The sequence below is a fragment of the Mycothermus thermophilus genome (genome assembly GCF_041956435.1).
Source record: "Mycothermus thermophilus strain CBS 625.91 unplaced genomic scaffold VTJ04scaffold_2, whole genome shotgun sequence".
NCBI lineage: Eukaryota > Fungi > Ascomycota > Sordariomycetes > Sordariales > Chaetomiaceae > Mycothermus > Mycothermus thermophilus.
This window is the reverse complement of record NW_027191428.1, coordinates 3,207,821-3,224,870: the sequence shown is the minus strand read 5'-3', so window position 1 is coordinate 3,224,870 and position 17,050 is coordinate 3,207,821. Positions and strand designations below refer to the sequence as shown.

Genomic DNA, 17,050 nt, shown 5'->3' with positions numbered 1-17,050 from the left:
CCCTCCTCTCTCTCTCTCTCTCTCTCTCTCTCGAACCACTCACTCGCTCGCTGTCTCGACCGTCGTTCCTTTTTCATCCTCCCTTTCTCCCCGGTTCAGCCTGCAGAAAAGGCCGCTCGACAACAAACAACACTGCCCATGCCTCCCGAGACACCCTGCGTTGTGCAGTGTTGCATGCAACTGCAGTTCCAAACTCAGGTCCCTGCTTGAACCCCGACCCACGTCGACTCACAGCCAGCCTGCCGACACCGGTGCTCCGGAGGTATAGGAATTTGGATCCTCCTGCTAGTTGAAATCATCCGTCAGCATCATCCTCATCGTCATCATCATCCCGTGTTACCCAACGCCATCAGCCATCGGATCACCGTCGAGGCCCAGCTCAGAAAAAGAGAAGAGTTGGGCACGCCTGTCGTTTCCGACACAGCCAACGACGTCCTCGCCATCCTCTGTACCCCCCGCTGTCACGCCGTTCGTTACCAAACTTGCCCGGGTTGCCTCGATCCAACCCGGCTTGCGTGTGCTGTCTGCAAGTTCAAAAAGCTGAAACCCAGCCACCTGGATGGCCAAGGCTTACCTTCTCCCTGCCTACGCCGCCTGTCCGTTGTTCGGCAATAGAATTTGACTCCCGTCTGGAGGTTGGAGTCGGCCCAACACCACCGCAGCATTGAGACTCGTTCTCGTCCCCTCGTGGGTGAAGCACCGAGAAAGAAAACCCTGCCACCCATTTCTTCGGGGTTGCGTTTAAGGTGGCGTTTACCCGTGCGGCTTCTGGAACTCCGTTAGCCGGACCTCGCATGTAAGCGCGGCATCAATCAACCCCACGCTCTTCTCCCTTGACACAGCTAGCCGGTGGTGTGAATCACACCAACCACTTCGATTCGGAATCTTCCACCACGCAACGCTCATCAGTCCCAATTCAACGGATCCAGCACACTCATAGACACTTCATTCCCCCTCGACGGCAGCCGGTCTCGAAGCCGTTCACGCATCTCAATCAAAACAACCGCTCAAGGCTCCCGCGAGGTTGCACGAAAGCTTCCAAAAACAGTAGCAGCGGGCTCCTCTTGATTTGCCCACCCACGACCAGCCTCGACCTGTTCCAAAGTTCGGGGTGTGAGCCGTGCCTTCGTCAGGGCGGCAACCAAACTTGTTCTCATCCTCCGGTTCCGTTGAGGCCATCTTTCGGTCGTTCGCTGCAGGCTCCTTCTCCACAGCGACCGTCTCTCCTCCTGCATCGACTAACGGGGCCCGTTCATCGACTCCGGCTGGAACTCTCGACGAGTCTTCACTTGATCTGCACAGATCTCTCGTCGGCTCCTCCCTGTGATCGTCGGATAATCGTCGTATTGCAGGCTATCTCGGTGGCTCCTACCGACCTTTCTTAGATCGTCTTGACCCTATCGTGGTCGGTCGTTGGTTTCGGAACCAGCCGCGCCAGGATCGCACAGAACCAAAGCTGTTCAACGGTTGACAATCTGGGGTTTCCCCTCGCCGTCGCCACTATCCACACTCTTCATTGGCCAGTCGCTGCTCGCAAATCGCCGGCTGGAGGTGACGCACACCAGTTATCATATCTGGTTCACATCTATCAGGGGACGCGCCTGGTGATCTAATCTTGACCCCAGCATCCACGCCATCCGTCAGTGGTGCAGAGCCTTCGGGATCGATAATCAGCATCACTTCTGAGACGAAGCTCGCGCTTCAAACTGGGAATCAGCGAATGCGATAATCGGCCTGCTCACCTCAGATCATCCCTCGACATCGCCTAAGGGACAACCTTCAAGCCTCATCCAGGTGCCTTGAGTTGTTACATGGCAACCCTCGCTCCACCGCCATCGAAATCCGCTCTCGACCGTTGGTCATCAGATACCTCTTCAACGTCTCCTTCTTGCGTACCGAGAACGCAGCCCATGACCGACATCATGTCTTATCAGTATCCCCCGCCGCCGGCGAACGGCGCCGACATAGACCCAGCGGGCTACGCGCCCAACTATTCCATGCAGTCTCATGCGCCATCCGGAGTCGACGCGACCCCAAGGGACCGGCCAGAATTGAGGCATTCCATCTCGACGCCGGTCGTCAATTCATCGCCGCAGACATCACAGCAGCCGTCAACCACCCCAGGCCAGGACGGAGGCGAGAGGAGGAGGAATAAGCTGGGCTATCATAGAACGTCAGTGGCTTGTGGTAAGTATCCCTAGAGAGTTGAAACGAAGTCGGGATTGCGGTTTGCTGAGACTCACGTCAGGACACTGCCGTCGTCGGAAGATCCGCTGCGTTCCCTCACAAAATGACGTTCAAGGACGGTGCATCAACTGCATCCGCCTGAAGAAGGAGTGCAGCTTCTACCCCGTGGACCAGCAGCCGCCGATTGATACGAGGCAAAAATCGGCTCAGCGCACCTCCGTGGGACCGAAAGCTCCCTCAGCCTCCTCTCCTCCCGCTCTGCAGTCGGGAATTCCGTCCGACATGCACGGCCAGCCGCCCTACTCCCACCTGGCGATGCCTCCCATCCAGAGCATGGCGCCGCCCATGAAGACGCCTGGGAGCGATAGTTACCCGCCGAGCGCTAAGCGTAGGTTTATGGTCACCTGTTCCAATGTGTGTTTTGGTTGTTCCTGTTACTGAGTCTCTAGCAGTGCCATCAAGCGCGACGGGGCGCCCATACGAATATGGGCAACAGGGAGTGACAAACTGGATGTCGACGGACGCGAGTCCCAGCTCGTCTAAGCCCGGCGAAATGGGTGCAAGCTGGACGAGGACATATCCGGCCGATTCTCCCTTGACACCTGCCTTCTCTCCATACACTCCTCATGGCCCCCCGTCAGCCACATGGTCAACGCCGGTCGGGTCAGAAGCTTCGTCGAGAGATGATGCCGCGTGGTCGTCATCGTATCCTGCACCACCGTCCCGGTCCATGTCGTTCGGCGCAGACGGTATGACTGGTCAACAGTATCCGCCCATGGCAGCAGCTGCCGGTGCCTCAAGCCGTCCGTACGATCGCAAATCCTCGACAGACATGTATCCGACAGCCGTCGCGACCACTATCCCGGGTATTGACACGATCCCGGGTACCACGCTGGGTGGGAACGTCTCGTTGTCGGCAGGGCCGGTTCCGTCGAGCTATGCATCGTGGCCGCAGTCGTCATATGCGTACTCGAAACCTGCCGAAGGCTATGGCGCATGGTATGGAGAAGCCGGAGACCAGCACCCACCAGCGCCTGCGGCGAATGTTTTCTACGGGCGGTAGATGTTGGAGGCGTGTTTGGGGGTGTTGAGTTGCCCAGGACGCACTGGCTAGCGAGGATGTTGCTCCGTCTTTTATTCACGTCGCTCCGTTGCATTCAGGAATGGTTTAGCCCTTTGGTCGCGATGCCGATGCGGCAAAGAGGAGCGCCAATTGCTACGGGGTGGATGGTCCCGAGTGTCGTGACGAAGGATGACTTGCCTGATCGGTCGAGGTCTCACTGATGCAGCCTTGCCGATTTGGTAGTCAGGCCTGAGCGCGATGCTGCCCCCTGGCCAAATTGGGAGATTTGCGACACGTGAAGCAACACACGACACACCACCTGTGTCCGGTTTTGTCGAACTGCAGCAATTCTCAAAGCGAGTTGTGCCTGCACCGGTGGGCAGAGCGCGACATCTGCCGTTCGATCCGGGGATGGGGATGAGCGTCGTGGAGTGCCGCTGTCTCGCCGGCCATCCTCTCACGAGGAGCTACCCTGAGCGTCGCTGCGACTGCGTCCTGGCATGGATGGTTTTCGCTTCTCTCGATAATCCGATTACCAGAAGAATGTCGACCAGAAAGGTCTGAGTTAGTATCAGAATTTTCGAACCTCTCCAGCCTGACTGGGTACCCAACGCGGATGCCGCGGAATCCCGGACACGTGCACACGGCACGGCACGGCACGGGAAGGGGACGGGAGTCCCCACAGTTTCCGGCCGGCCGGGGGTTTGGGAACAGGTGGGGTCCCCGCACCGGAACCCACACCGGACCGGGTACCCGCGAACCCCGGAATCCCACGTGTGGAGGGCATTCGTTCCGGTGGGCTTGGGTTGGGTTGGAGTTGATTTGCACAGACGAGAAAGGATGGAAAACTGGGTTGAGACAGGGATGATCTATGAAATGTTGCTAACTCCTTATGTGCGTGGCTATAGATTGGGACCTGGTTGGCTGTTTGTGTTTTTTATCAGCTTTAGCTATCTGGACGGTTTGTTGGCAGTTGGGAGCAAAATGTACAATGGACTCTCTGTGGATTTTTCTTCCTTTCTAACTACCTGTTTCTCAATTACATGTCTCGAAGGAGACTATTTATCTACGCGTTGCTCATGACATTATCCTGATTGTCAGGTTGGAGGGTTGGTTGGCTCGGAGTTGTCTGGCAGGGGAATGGCTAAACAATGTCTACAATATTCACTTGTGCTTCTATCAATGGGTGGTGTATTACTGTTGCTGTCTTTACTTTCGATCTCGAAGATGTTTTTCCGCTACTGATGTGTCTGGAGATGCGCTCTTAAGGCAATGAATGGACTCGGGGTGAGTATTGTTTGTGATTTGAGAGGGAGGCTGTCAATGACCTGACTGTTTCGCTGGCCATGTCAGATGGTCGAGGAAGTTAAAAAAGGAATGTTGCGAGAGAAAACGAGATACCTACCTTAGGTACCTATGAAAAGGTTGCTGTTGACGACGCCCGGATGATCATCTGAAAGTTGAATGGGGTGGGCACCAGCGAGCTGTCCAAGTTTATGATGAGGGAATGACAGTCTGTAGAAGTCTGAGATGGGGTACTATCGAAGGTGCCTCGTACCGAATAGAGCAACATTGTCTCCGTCGAGGGTCTAATTCGTTAATCTACCTGAGTTGAGCAAGTCAGATGTCTTCTCGTCCTAGGGTCTCTGACATAAAGTAACCAAATTATAGTTTAGTGTGACTTGACTCCCACCAGCCATCCTTCTCTAACCTATGCGATCAAGTGTCTCTTTTCGTTTCATCGTAGTATAGGAAACCGTAGAGACACCCAAATAGGGATAATTGGGTGTCTCTCTCGTTGTTCATGATGTCCCGTCCCGTCTAGCTCACAATCCATCCATCCATCCATCTAAGGTAGAGAGAATCATGTACAGTAGGTAGTGGGCCAGTTTTCTTGGAGCCCTTGAACCAGGGTCGAAGATTGAACCAGGTATTGGGCGTTGGACGCTGAATACACCTACCCCAAGCATCTATAGTACACGCTCCTCCAGTTTGGCTTACGGAGCCGGTGTTTGTTATTTGTGCGCGTCTACCTACCAGAGGCGTTATCACAAGCCAACACAGCACTGGTCCTCGAGCTGTGCAGAGGAGATTGGGTGTGATTATCCCAACAGCCTGGGACACGATCTTGTCCCTCTCCCAACTGAACGGACCGCCACCCAACCAGACATGCATGCCTGGCCAGCTGAGCAGAGGAACAAAAATGTACTGTAGTATACCAATCATTGCCACCGCGTCGTGGTGGCATGGGACCGGGTACCTCATTGCAGGCATTCCAGGCTGTATGTTTCTTCCTGACACAGACGACGTACTTTGACTGTCGATTGTCCAAGCCAACGCAATCAGGCAGCGAAGAACAGTTGCTCAAACAAGCGGGAAGAAACTCTACTTACCTTACCGGACAGGACTGGGCATCTTTCCCGGCACGTTGGTTGCGTCCGGTAGCTTATAAGTCAGCCTTGAAGGATCTGGCAGACAAAGGCCGGATGGATGGGCCGGGCTGATAGCCCAGCCGAGGTGAGCAGAAATAGGTTCACTTCACAGTATCAGTAACCGCACATCGACAGCCAACAACCCAAACTTTTGCCCGGAAATACTCCGTATTACGCTCACATTTGGAGACGGAGGTTGTCTGTAAAGACTTGAGCTGATTCTCCGAAATACTTCAAAGTTTCCTTGGTGCTTAACCTGCAACCCGTGAGGTCAACACAAAATTCAACTCCACACACACATCATTGGTACATTCGTAGATGGCATGAACGAAGGAATCATCACACTGCCTCAACCCTCCACCAACACAACTCCCGGTCACAGGTCATCCTCCATGGATTCCCTTTTCGGTCCGCGACCGCAAAAGGCGCCCCCACTCCGTCAAGAACACAACCCCCGACCGACCGGCGTGCCCGCCCCACCAAGCAAAAGACGGGATCGGCGCTAAAGACCTGGACCCCTCCGCGGATCGTCGGCTGTGACGGGGCAACCCCGGCGCGCTAGGCAGGGGTTCTGGTGAATGTGACAGGGGTGGGCGACAACCCTGTCATTTCGTCGTCACGGCTTTGTTGTTTCTCGATTCTTCATTCACCCGTGGTTGTTGGTGATGGCGACGATGGTGAAGCAGTGGGAATGTGATTACGGATGATATAGCTCAAGAGTGATGTTATGGACAAGGTACCGGGAGGTCGGTTGGAAGACGAGCGGTTTGGGAGGTGATTACTCCGTACACATCTTTGGCACGACACATTACCAGGTTGGATTACCCCTTATGAGAGAGGAAGAAGGAAATGGAGGATGCAGGTCCCAAGTGATTTGGCATCACCAACACAACTCGCGGAAAGCCGTCCGCCAAGACGTTGAAGTGTTGGTATGCCTATTCTGTATGGGAATTTCATCTCTGACTTCATGCGGGTCCTTGGCAGGCTAATGTGATGCTCCGAGGCACCGTTTTTGTTATAGACACTTATAACATCCCACGTTATCATAGCAAACATCATCTTAACAAATAACTACATTCTATGCCATTAACGATGCCGTTCCGGAAACAACCGCTGCCTATGAAACTCCGAAGGGTACAATATATTTACAAATCCATGTGCAACCAACCAACCGCGCCGTCTAGTAGGTATTACTCCCCACATGATGATGAGTCGAAAAGAACAAAGGGAAAGTGTGAAAGTAAGAATGGTAGAAGGCAAAGAAGTGAAAAGAACCCATGATGATGAATCCTCCGCCACCCAATGCGTCAAATCAACGTCACATCAACGTCAGAGGGCGAAGACAGCACCCATCACCGCCGCAAGGCCGGCAAGGCCTGCCTTGGCAACGATACCCGAGGCGCCGGCATCCACGATGGTCGGGGTCGGGGTCGGGATTGCCTCCGTGGTCGGCGCAGACGTGGGAGTCGCCTCCGCGGTGACGGTGCTGGTGACGATGGTGGTGACGGACGGGGTCACGGTCACGCTCGGAGTTGGGGTCGGGTAGAACGACGAGCCAGACGGGGTATAGTCGTCCTCGTCGTCGCTGTTGTAGTAGTCGTCATCACCATCACCGTCATCGCCGCCCGCGATCAACTTGAAGTTGGCGCAGGTGAGGCGGGTTGAGTTGGCGAGGTGAATCACGACGCTGAGGTTGCCGAAGAAGGCCGGGTCCGAAGGGTTCAGCGAGGGGTACAGGTCGGTGAACTCGGACCAGAAGGAGCTGGCGCCCTCGGGGATGGCGCCGTGCTTGCCGCTCAGGTCGCCCACCTCGCACGTCTCGGGGGCTTCGGGGTTGCACGGGGGCTGCTGGCCGCGCTCGTAGGGGTCCAGGTGCGCCCCAGTCGCGGTGCAGTTGCCATCATCGGGGACGGGACGGGCATGGATGTGGTAGTCTGTTGTTTGGGACGGTGTTAGTGGACCGATGATTTTCTCGGGTGCAGGTGGCAGGCAAGATGGGGTGAGTCAACGTACTGAAGGGGCCGCCAAAGTCGGGAAGACCCGAGATGTCGAACTTGAAAGACACGCCAACGCCGTCCTCGGACGACTTGGCGGTCACCCAACCCTTGAGGTTTCCGCCATCGGGATAGGCACCCTTGAAGAAAGCCTCGTCGGGGAAGACGGCCTTGTAAACGACACCCTTCGGGTTGTCAGTGGTCACCGGGGCGTCGCCGAGTTTCTGTTGCAGTCAGTTTCTGGATACCTATCGTGGTGATGGCTTGTAATGATCGGTATCACCAAGGAAACTTACGCCTGTGAAGGTGCCATCGGGGTTTTCAGCCTGGGCAGAAGCGCCGGCGGCAGCAGCGAGCAGGAGAGAGAAGGTGGAAGTGGCGCGCATTTTGGAGATGGATGGATTGTATCACAACAATTGTATGTGTGTGGTGATGTCGGGACAGAAAGGATCTTGGTGGACGAAAGAAGAGTTTGAAGTTGTTGATGCTGAGGATGGCTTGTGGCACAAATGGAGGACGCCCTCAACCAATATATATAATACTCGAGACTTGATGTGTCTGACGCCAGTGTGAGCACGCTGGTGTCGAGGGTCTCGGTGATGTGTTGGTGCACTGACAAGTCGCACAGGAATCCAGGAAGGTCCGACTTGCTCTCAACAAGGGACAAACAAAACCAAGCAAGGAAAATGCCAGTGAAGAAACCCGGAACCCTCGTGGACGGCAGGAACGCACACCTCAGATGAGATGGATCTCTTTGTTAGTCCTGGGATGCAGGCTGCTGACGTCCAATCTATATACGGAATCTCATGGGGTCCCAGTTTTGGGGAGGCCCGGGTCCTACTAGCGGTTTTCTCCATCCGCTGCTTTTGTTTCTGTGCCTCTCGCTCACTTCTGCATCCCATCCTCCAATGTTGCCAGAGTAGCTAAGATCCGGAGCCGCTTCGCGCTGGCAACCCCCGGCACACTGGTCCTTGTTTGTCCCGCTGTGCTTCCCAAACATGGATCTTGAGCACAATTCATTGGTCCAACGGTGCACAGGGGGGGCGCGGGAGACGCTGCACCACGGCGCGGCAAACACACAACGCCAACCGTTGGATGGCTGGGATCGCCGGATGATGGCTGCGCGCCTGCATGGAAACAAAACATCCGCCCAGCCACGAAGCCTAGCTTAGTTGGTGAGCTTGCGCCTCGTTGCGTTGCGGATAGGATCGGCGCAGGGACCCAGCCCGACTCGGGCCGTCATCTCTATTAGAACTGTCTAGTAGGCTTTGCGTTGTTCAGACCGTCCACGTTCGAGTAGATCTGTGCAGCACAGCTTGATCTTTCTGTCGTGGTATGGACCTTGCAGGTTGGCACTGAGCGTCCCGCTGTCATCATTTCATAACAACCAGCCGGGCTTCTCCTTGGCTGTAACCTTGACTTGCGGGACGGACATTCTATGGAAGTGAGGCGCCGTGTATACCGTACAGAGTACAGCGGCACATATCCACTGCACAATGAGGCATGTGTGATGTAGATTGCCGGAAATTATGGTTCCTTCGGTACCGTTTATGCGTCACAGGATTCCTAAGATTTCACCATCCAGTCATTCGGATTTCCCATGAAATCGCAAATGCCGGTTCTTGGATCCTGCTTGAGGGAGCTAGACTGGGGAGAGTGCTGTACCAACCTGTCTGGTGCATTCCCATTCTTCCCATCCGAGTGGCGGTATCGGTCATGTTCCCGGTCCAACAGCCATCTCATCACTGTTACCTGACTGCTTGCTACGAGTAGAGAGCCGGGTGCTGGACCCAGTGGTGAACCAGCATCTCCATCTCGGGGAGCACGCAAAGTGATCACATCGACGAGTCGTCTAATCTCAATCTGACGTTGAGTGGGAGAGCTTAACGTTACCCCTCGTCCGAATCGGTTGGCCCATGGATGTCCATGCTAAAGGATGATGCGGAAGGGCAAATCCGAAGTTGGGAGAACGGGAAGACTGACTCGAGAGACGGGAAATGTGATTTTGATGTTCCCACTACAGGACAGGAGAGAGAGACTCTGCCTTACTCCCCTTCTTCATTGCGGCGTCTGGGGGTGGCTGGCGACAAACAGGATAAGGCTGAAGTGGAGGGCTGGCTGGCCCAGCGAGCCGCTGGAAAGAAACGAAACGCTCGCCCGTTGTTGGCTCGCTTCCCCAGCTTGTTTCATCGTTTCATCCATCACACTTACACCTTATTTCCCCAGGGCGGCAGATCAGTAGCTCGCCAACTGCTATGCTTGCGGCACCGCTATCAAGAAACCGAAACAGTTCCTCCATAGATCCAAATCAACTTGTAAATCTCAACATCTCGATTAACCATGAAGAGTTACGGGTGCGCTTCCAAATGTGTGGATAATAGGCACCCAGAGTGCTGACGGCGCTGACTTGGCACTCCCTCAGCTCTTAGACATGCAGATCGCCACAAATAGGGATCTTAGCTAAGCGGTCAGATCTCTCAAACTTCCCCAACTGGGAAACCTGGGCGATGACGACTCAACCGCCTGGCTTGCACGTGATGGAAGGATTGTTGCGAGGGATGGCCGAACGCCTAGTTCGCTCGCCCTCGCAAGGTGTGTACGAGCAGAAGGACTTGAGTTTTCTTCATTCATGAACGTAGGCACATGTCGAAGAAGTAAGCTCATCCCCTTTTTGGGAGGGTCCCATCAATGCCCACGTGCTCGGAACGTCAGTGTCAGTGTTCAGTCCAGGCTTTCATCCCATCCATTGACAACTGCCATTCTCTGACCCGAGTCAGGGATCAGGAGTGAGCGGCTTCCTCCCCGGTAACCCGGCTCTGAGCGGTTACGTGCGTGCCGGGCACGTTTCATGCAAACGAGTCGATCTCGGTAAGTTGATGAAAGGCATCTTGGGCGTTTCGTTTCTCGGGATGCTCTCCACAAGAAAGCCAGGGAGGGAATGATGAGAGATGATATTGTGTAAATGGAATACTTGATGCCTGATCATCTACCATCTGTTGGCAATTCTGGCCTTCGTGAGTCTTGACAAATGTGGTGGGCTGTGTCTGGTTCTCCGCGGACGTGAACACAAGCCGCCGTGCGTATGTACTGGACATAGCTGGCGGCTAGCGGTGTCGTACCCACGTGGCTTGCGGTGGTGAATTCATCTGGAACTTGATGCGGTATAGAAATGAGTTTGACTGAGGGCAGCAAGGCAGCGGAGGACTCCCTAGATCCTCTGCAAAACCGGGAATGCACAGCACGCATGACGGCAGGTTTTAGCAGCAGGTGGCCGGCCGTTGGGCCGGACCTGGTAGAGGCTGAAGCAATCCCGCAGAAAAAAGAGTACATTTGGTGTTGGTCCTAGATCCCAACCATCCGGATCCTTCACAGGATGCCGATCTATGCCCATCGAATCAGAAGAGAGGAAGAAGCATGTAAGAAGTGTGGGATGTGCTGGCTGATGGTGACACAGGCGATTCGCGTTGTTGGAGAGTAAAGAGAATTACTTCATCGGAGACGTAGTCAGCATCAAGCCCTTGGGACAGTCTCGTTCGCGGTGAGCATCGTTGTGGATTTGATGGGAAAGACTGGACAGGAACGAACAATGTATTGACGGTCCGAATTGAACTGGGCAGCTGTCAACAGTTGCTAGATTCTATGCCTTAGAAGATTAAGGCATCAACTTCCTGCAAGGCACCGACTGTGGCTGTCTCGGTGGGTCCAGTGACGCTGCAGCGTCTCGTCGACTTGCCGCAGTCAACGTGAACGCCGCGGGCTAACGCAAGCAACCAACGTCTTCCAAGCCACCACCAATTGCATCACCTACCTACACAACCGCAGCACATCGACACTTCGGATCCGTGGACTTGCCGTTTTGGCCGTCAAAGAAACATAGACCGCTGTGCCTCGCTCTCTCCATCACCCCTGGCAAGATGAAGCCTATCGTCAGCGCCGTGCAAGCATGGTCTTGGTCAGTCACGCCGTCTCTTCCAGCATCATATCACGAACGCCTCGCATACACTGGGGCGACATCACGGGCGGTATCAGGGGCTAACATGCTGCTTTGAATAGCTTCGTCATCTCGGCCTTTGCGATCGTGATCCTCGGCACCCTCGGCTTCCTGTTCAAGAACAACCATCCAGAGCTGGTTGGCGGCGAGGATGATCCCGAAGATGGCCCTGCCGTGGCCGCCACCGTGTTTACCGCCGTCTTTATCTATGCTGTACGTCGAAAGCCCCTATCCCCGACAGCCGTCGATGAATATCCCGCAGATGGAGATGTGGAGATGGATCAGATGGGATGCGTGGAGGAGCCCCAGAACGATGACAGCTAACAACAGTATAGGGCTTCCTTGTGTTTTGCGGAATCCAAGGCCTATTGCACATACGCGAGAACCGTAGGGGCGCCATCGCGTTATAGAGTTCCAGGTTGAATCGAGAGCACCAGGGCATTGTAGGATACGGCGTTATGGTTCATCCGGCTTGATGGGTTGGTATACGGCATGACATGGCAATGGCATGACTTTCCGGTCGAGATGTAGGTGGGGATGGCATCAGGTTCCATTGTATCATAATACTTGGGAGGCCAGAGCGGACATCATGCCAGGAGTGTTTGAAGTTCAGGGGCATCTGATGTGTCGGGATTTCTGGCCGGATTGTTTGGCTAATAGGTCTTCGTTGTTCTCGTTTGGGGTCTAAGGGACTTCCATGAAATAATTGGCATTTTCTCGGAAGGAACTAAAAACACTGGCAGCATGGCAGGGTGGGTTCACTGATGAATCTTGCCTGGAACGAAAACCTCTTCGCTTTGAGTCGCACGGCGTCTTTGCGAGGAGGTGCCTACGAAGTACCTAGGTACGAAAGGCGAGTGGCCGATAGTTGAGTGTTGATATGACGCCGAGCGAATGCCTGTGTCGATGGTTGATCCGTTCCACGTCTTTCGGGTTCAGCTCGGCCCCTCATGCGAGGCGCTTGGTTAGGCGTCGGAGAGATGTTGGGCCGGATGGGCCTCGCCTGGACGGAGATGGCTGCTGTCCAAGCACTGAGTGGACCTGGCTGGATGTTGAGAGTTCAGGTCGTCCATAGTACTACCAGGCACGGGTTTCGCAAGGTGAGAGGTGCAGGTGACGGATGCACCTGCAATGACGTTGTGGGTTGAATTGCGGGGGTTGCAACTGCCAGCCTACCTACCCACCTAGCCCCTGGGGGGCCGTTGCCTAAAACTGACAACAATGAACCAGCTCCCTGGAAAGAGCTCTAGGCAGGAGACGGAAAACAAGGAGAATGGAAAGGTCAATCCCTACACCGTTCGTTCCCCAACATCGCGAAGTCACGAGATTTCGTGTGGTACACTCCAGGCAGAAAGCGCTAATGCAACCCAACCTTGATGCATCCCGGTCCAGCCCCAGGCATGATGCATCTCCAGCTTCAGCTGTGTCGAGGCCCATTGAGGCCTGAGTCCTCCACCACAATCACATAAAGGGGCCGTACGGAGTCAATTGTCTCCCAATTGACTTGGCTCTGAGCTTCATCGTCCACTTCACGTCCACAAGACCATTGCGGACGGTTTGTGGTCGAATTGATTCTGTCATATTTTGCCTTCCTGAGTCGTGTTCACCGCTTTCAATTGTTCTTGACTTACATCCAACGCCATCGTTGACGAATACTTCCCTTTTGTGATCAAACTCTCAACATGGCGACCACGGCACCCCCTCCTCTGCCCGTGCCCATCCCGGGTCTGGTCAAGCACATCAGCAAGCATCCTGACACTCCTATGACGGAGATATTCGAGCCGTACCGCAAGTACGAGGCTCATCTCCGCCAGGTCTTTGCTCAGGACCCCACCAACGAGCTGATCAAGGACCCCTATGTCAATGTGCTGCCCCTGTTCACCGAGGACATCGAGAATATCCGGATCAGGGCACGCAACCTCGATGCCGAGTCCAAGGAAGAGAAGTCCAAGTACATCATGCCTCTTCCTGAGGACATGCGGCGCCCCAACGGCTCGCCCGCTGTGGTTCAGAGCCTCAAGGAGTTCCAGGATCACTTTAACGTGTTTTCTGAGGCCTCCCTTGTTGATATGGACTGGTACGTGCATTAAAAATGGCGTGAACGGAGCAAGGATGGACTGGTCTAACATTTTCACCCAAGGAGTAATGTGGTCGTGGCGGGTTCTGCTGTTGTCAATACCCTGCTTCCTGTTCCCGAGGAGTACAGTCGCTCCAGAAAAGGCCTCCGCACCTTCTATCATGAGAAGTTCTGCCCAGCTTCAGATGTTGATCTGTTCTTGTACGGCCTCACCGAAGAGCAGGCCATCGAGAAGATCAGGGACATCGAGCGCCGAGTTCGCGACGCTCTGCTCTCTGATACCACCGTGATCCGGACCAAGCATGCCATCACCATCTGTACGTTGATGACTTTCTATTGAAATGGCATGTATCGCCCTTGCTAACTTGAGCGTACAGGCAGTCAGTACCCGACCCGTCACATCCAGGTAGGTTGCTGGAGATGAATCGAAGTCTCATCCTGCTTGATGGATCCCCACTGACAAGTACCAGATCGTGCTTCGTATCTACAAGTCAATCTCGGAAATCCTGACGGGTTTCGACATTGACTGCTCGGGTGCTGCTTATGACGGGAAGCAGGTCTACTGCACGCCACGCGCCCTCCAGGCGCTCATGACGCAGATCAACCACATTGATCTGACTCGTCGGAGTCCGTCTTACGAAAATCGTCTGTCCAAGTACAGCCATCGTGGTTTTGAAGTCTACTGGCCCGATCTTGACCGCTCCCGCATCGATCCGACCATCTACGAAAGGAGCTTCAAGGGCACTGTCGGCCTCGCGAGACTCCTGGTCCTTGAGCGGCTCCCAACCACGTATGCGAGGGATTCTTACTCAGACAGGCGCCGCACCGAACGAGGCCGCCCTACTACCAACAGGTACTACCGGAGACTTCGCTCTCTCGCCGGTAATATCAAGGATGACCATGAGGATGAAGTCGCGGATTGGATAAACGAGGAGGACGTTTCCAACTACCACACCTTCAACATTCCGTACGGGCCCAGGTTCACCCCCAAACGGATCGAGAAGCTGTGCTACGCCCGAGATCTGAGTATGTACATCTTGTGTAAGGTCTCATACCTCTGCAGCAACTAACAGATGACGCAGTTCTCAACGCCGAATGGAGTGAGCAGTTTCAAGAGAGGGAGGTGCACTTGCACCGTCATCCCGCTTTCGTGAGACCACCAGCCTGACATGCTCCTGAGTCCAAATGTGCTGACTTCTGCTAGTTCGGTCGGTATGACGACGTCATCAACGACTGCTGCGGCTTTTGCCCGGAGCCCAAGACTGAGGAGGAAAAGGAGATCGCAGCCGAGGACAGCAAGGTGTACATCTCTGGCCGCATCACGTTCTTGACGGACGACCCTGGACGGCAGGAGATCGGCTCTTTCAACCCCCTCACAGACGATGATTGGACCGAGATGGCGTACATCGCCAGCACTGACCGGCTCTGCCAGGCCATCGTGGATGGCGACCTTGCCACAGTTCTCGACTGGCTCGCGCAGGAAGGCAACCATCCGGACATGAGGGATCATACCGGCCGGACGCCCCTGCACCTAGCCGTCATGTGCTCGACACCTGAAATTGTCCGAGCCCTGGTAGATGCTGGCGCACGCCTTGTTGCGCGTCTGGCCGATGGTAGGACCGCTCTCCATCTGGCTGCTGCCCGTGGCGATGTCGAGATCGTCAAGATCCTGCTCGACAAGAGCGTCACCAATGAGGCAGAGTATGAGGAGAGGCAGGAGAGACGTCGCCAGCAGAAGAAAGCCAAGGAATCTAATAACGAGGGCGAGTCCAAGGACGAAGGTTCTGATCAGGACGATGCATCGGACGGTGAGCTCATCGACGACGAGCGCTCTGACGATGGAGCTCTGAGCATGACAACGGGCTCCTTCATCAAGGTGAAGCACGCGGTCGACGACCAGGGCAACGACCTTGATAAGGAGGATGACCCCAATTTCTACGACATCAACGTAACCTCCTGGGACCTGCCTTGCACTGCATTGCACTACGCCATCTTGGAGGGACACGTTGATGTTGTGAAGACTCTGGTCCAGGTAAGCATCTCTTCTGATACGAACCATGGAAGGACCAGCGACTGACTGTAGTCTTACAGGACTATGGCGCCGATGTTTTGTTGCCTGTCAAGTTCGATGACAATGCCGCTGTCTTGAACTTGGTCCTCCCACTTGTCCTTCCTGTGGAGAAGGCTGTCGAGATGGTCAAGACGCTTGTCAGTCTCGGTGCGACCACCGCGCAAGCCGACAGGGACAACGCCACTGCCCTGTATCGTGCGATAAGGGCTGGAGCGAAGTCGGTGGTTGACGCACTCTTGGAGGCTGATCCCCGGGGAGTTCAAGTGGCTATCAACCACCTCACTGCTGGCAGCTATGATGGCGCTCAATCCCCCTTGACGGTCGCCGTTAGCATGGCGAGGTCGGATCTTGTTTCTAAGCTGCTCAACCACGGTGCCGCTGCGCACATTGATTTCGAGACCTGGTATGCAGGACCTTCTTGTCTGACTCGAGAATGAAAGCTGACGATTCCGCCTTTTCAATCAGGTTGAAATCGGCGAAACAATCACCCAAACTCCACCTATCGAAGGACCCCGAAGATAACAAGAAAACGTATGAGCGGACTGTTCAACAGCCCCTCATCTGTGCATTGCGCTCCGTCAAACCTGACATCGCCATTCAGCTTTTGGAACATGGAGCAGACCCAAATTCGGTTGACAGTGACTGTCGTTACAGCATGCAAAACTCGTGGATGAGAATCAATGGCCAGGCTGCCTTGGATATCGTGGACTCGCAGCTTGACACTCTCCGCCGAGAGTATGAGAAGCTTCGCGAAGGGATGGAGAATGAGGAAAAGCCGTCGACCCTCCCCCCTATCAGTGAGCAGTGGGACGCCTGTCTTGCCAGTTTTGAGGAGGGGTCTTACCAGCACTGGGCGGCATCGCGGCACATCGAGGAACTTCGCAAGGCCCATGAAAGACGCACCAAGTCCCAGACCACCAGTCCCAACACCGACCACGAGGAGGGAGTCAAGCTGAAGGAGACGGCCGTTTCAGAAGCCATCGCCACGGTGGAGAAAGTGAGGGACGCCCTGATCTCCAAGGGGGCGAAGACATTTGAAGAGCTGTATCCCGAACTCAAGGGACGGCTGGAGAAGCCCCGGAAACGACAAGAATCTCGAAGCTCTCAGAGCAGTCAGCAATCGACGACGTCCTTCACGATCAAGTTCAAGTTTGTGAACGTGGAGCACGTGTCGGAAGCGGCACACGAGGCCTATCTCAAGCTGTAAGCGCGTCTGATCTCTACTTATTTCCCCG

At 54.9% G+C, this 17,050-nt stretch overlaps 10 protein-coding genes across 10 annotated transcripts in view; 7 read left to right on the top strand and 3 right to left on the bottom strand.

The window, feature by feature from the left end:
- Positions 1 to 138: 138 nt before the first annotated feature.
- VTJ04DRAFT_3346 (uncharacterized protein) lies at positions 139 to 1,385 on the top strand (the record flags this gene model as incomplete). Its single annotated transcript, XM_069361236.1, has 4 exons — positions 139 to 159; positions 235 to 596; positions 663 to 778; positions 847 to 1,385. 4 exons carry the CDS (start codon positions 139 to 141, stop codon positions 1,383 to 1,385), a joined length of 1,038 nt encoding a protein of 345 aa, XP_069221867.1.
- A 115-nt stretch (positions 1,386 to 1,500) lies between these two features.
- VTJ04DRAFT_3345 (uncharacterized protein) lies at positions 1,501 to 1,762 on the bottom strand (the record flags this gene model as incomplete). The annotated part of the gene is made up of 2 exons (XM_069361235.1): positions 1,501 to 1,699; positions 1,743 to 1,762. The coding sequence occupies 2 exons, from the start codon at positions 1,760 to 1,762 to the stop codon at positions 1,501 to 1,503; spliced, it is 219 nt and encodes a 72-aa protein (XP_069221866.1).
- A 160-nt stretch (positions 1,763 to 1,922) lies between these two features.
- VTJ04DRAFT_3344 (uncharacterized protein) lies at positions 1,923 to 3,250 on the top strand (the record flags this gene model as incomplete). Its single annotated transcript, XM_069361234.1, has 3 exons — positions 1,923 to 2,187; positions 2,249 to 2,575; positions 2,640 to 3,250. 3 exons carry the CDS (start codon positions 1,923 to 1,925, stop codon positions 3,248 to 3,250), a joined length of 1,203 nt encoding a protein of 400 aa, XP_069221865.1.
- A 258-nt stretch (positions 3,251 to 3,508) lies between these two features.
- Positions 3,509 to 4,333, top strand: VTJ04DRAFT_3343 (uncharacterized protein; the record flags this gene model as incomplete). The annotated part of the gene is made up of 2 exons (XM_069361233.1): positions 3,509 to 3,757; positions 3,845 to 4,333. 2 exons carry the CDS (start codon positions 3,509 to 3,511, stop codon positions 4,331 to 4,333), a joined length of 738 nt encoding a protein of 245 aa, XP_069221864.1.
- Positions 4,334 to 6,762: 2,429 nt separating this feature from the next.
- On the top strand, positions 6,763 to 6,963 carry VTJ04DRAFT_3342 (uncharacterized protein; the record flags this gene model as incomplete). The annotated part of the gene is made up of 1 exon (XM_069361232.1): positions 6,763 to 6,963. The coding sequence occupies one exon, from the start codon at positions 6,763 to 6,765 to the stop codon at positions 6,961 to 6,963; it is 201 nt and encodes a 66-aa protein (XP_069221863.1).
- A 48-nt stretch (positions 6,964 to 7,011) lies between these two features.
- Positions 7,012 to 8,062, bottom strand: VTJ04DRAFT_3341 (uncharacterized protein; the record flags this gene model as incomplete). Its single annotated transcript, XM_069361231.1, has 3 exons — positions 7,012 to 7,616; positions 7,696 to 7,900; positions 7,973 to 8,062. 3 exons carry the CDS (start codon positions 8,060 to 8,062, stop codon positions 7,012 to 7,014), a joined length of 900 nt encoding a protein of 299 aa, XP_069221862.1.
- Positions 8,063 to 8,108: 46 nt separating this feature from the next.
- On the top strand, positions 8,109 to 8,419 carry VTJ04DRAFT_3340 (uncharacterized protein; the record flags this gene model as incomplete). The annotated part of the gene is made up of 2 exons (XM_069361230.1): positions 8,109 to 8,245; positions 8,305 to 8,419. The coding sequence occupies 2 exons, from the start codon at positions 8,109 to 8,111 to the stop codon at positions 8,417 to 8,419; spliced, it is 252 nt and encodes an 83-aa protein (XP_069221861.1).
- A 3,171-nt stretch (positions 8,420 to 11,590) lies between these two features.
- VTJ04DRAFT_3339 (uncharacterized protein) lies at positions 11,591 to 12,077 on the top strand (the record flags this gene model as incomplete). Its single annotated transcript, XM_069361228.1, has 3 exons — positions 11,591 to 11,628; positions 11,730 to 11,880; positions 12,003 to 12,077. The coding sequence occupies 3 exons, from the start codon at positions 11,591 to 11,593 to the stop codon at positions 12,075 to 12,077; spliced, it is 264 nt and encodes an 87-aa protein (XP_069221860.1).
- Positions 12,078 to 12,130: 53 nt separating this feature from the next.
- On the bottom strand, positions 12,131 to 12,413 carry VTJ04DRAFT_3338 (uncharacterized protein; the record flags this gene model as incomplete). Its single annotated transcript, XM_069361227.1, has 2 exons — positions 12,131 to 12,320; positions 12,403 to 12,413. 2 exons carry the CDS (start codon positions 12,411 to 12,413, stop codon positions 12,131 to 12,133), a joined length of 201 nt encoding a protein of 66 aa, XP_069221859.1.
- A 936-nt stretch (positions 12,414 to 13,349) lies between these two features.
- The window catches only part of VTJ04DRAFT_3337 (uncharacterized protein), a gene marked incomplete at both ends in the record, with an annotated part of 6,935 nt that continues 3,234 nt past the window's right edge, over positions 13,350 to 17,050 (top strand). Inside the window, 8 exons of the mRNA XM_069361226.1 lie at positions 13,350 to 13,744; positions 13,808 to 14,061; positions 14,122 to 14,150; positions 14,215 to 14,770; positions 14,827 to 14,894; positions 14,949 to 15,776; positions 15,836 to 16,218; positions 16,281 to 17,018. Coding sequence (XP_069221858.1) covers positions 13,350 to 13,744; positions 13,808 to 14,061; positions 14,122 to 14,150; positions 14,215 to 14,770; positions 14,827 to 14,894; positions 14,949 to 15,776; positions 15,836 to 16,218; positions 16,281 to 17,018 — 3,251 coding nt within the window. The remainder of the gene's footprint in view (positions 13,745 to 13,807; positions 14,062 to 14,121; positions 14,151 to 14,214; positions 14,771 to 14,826; positions 14,895 to 14,948; positions 15,777 to 15,835; positions 16,219 to 16,280; positions 17,019 to 17,050) is intronic.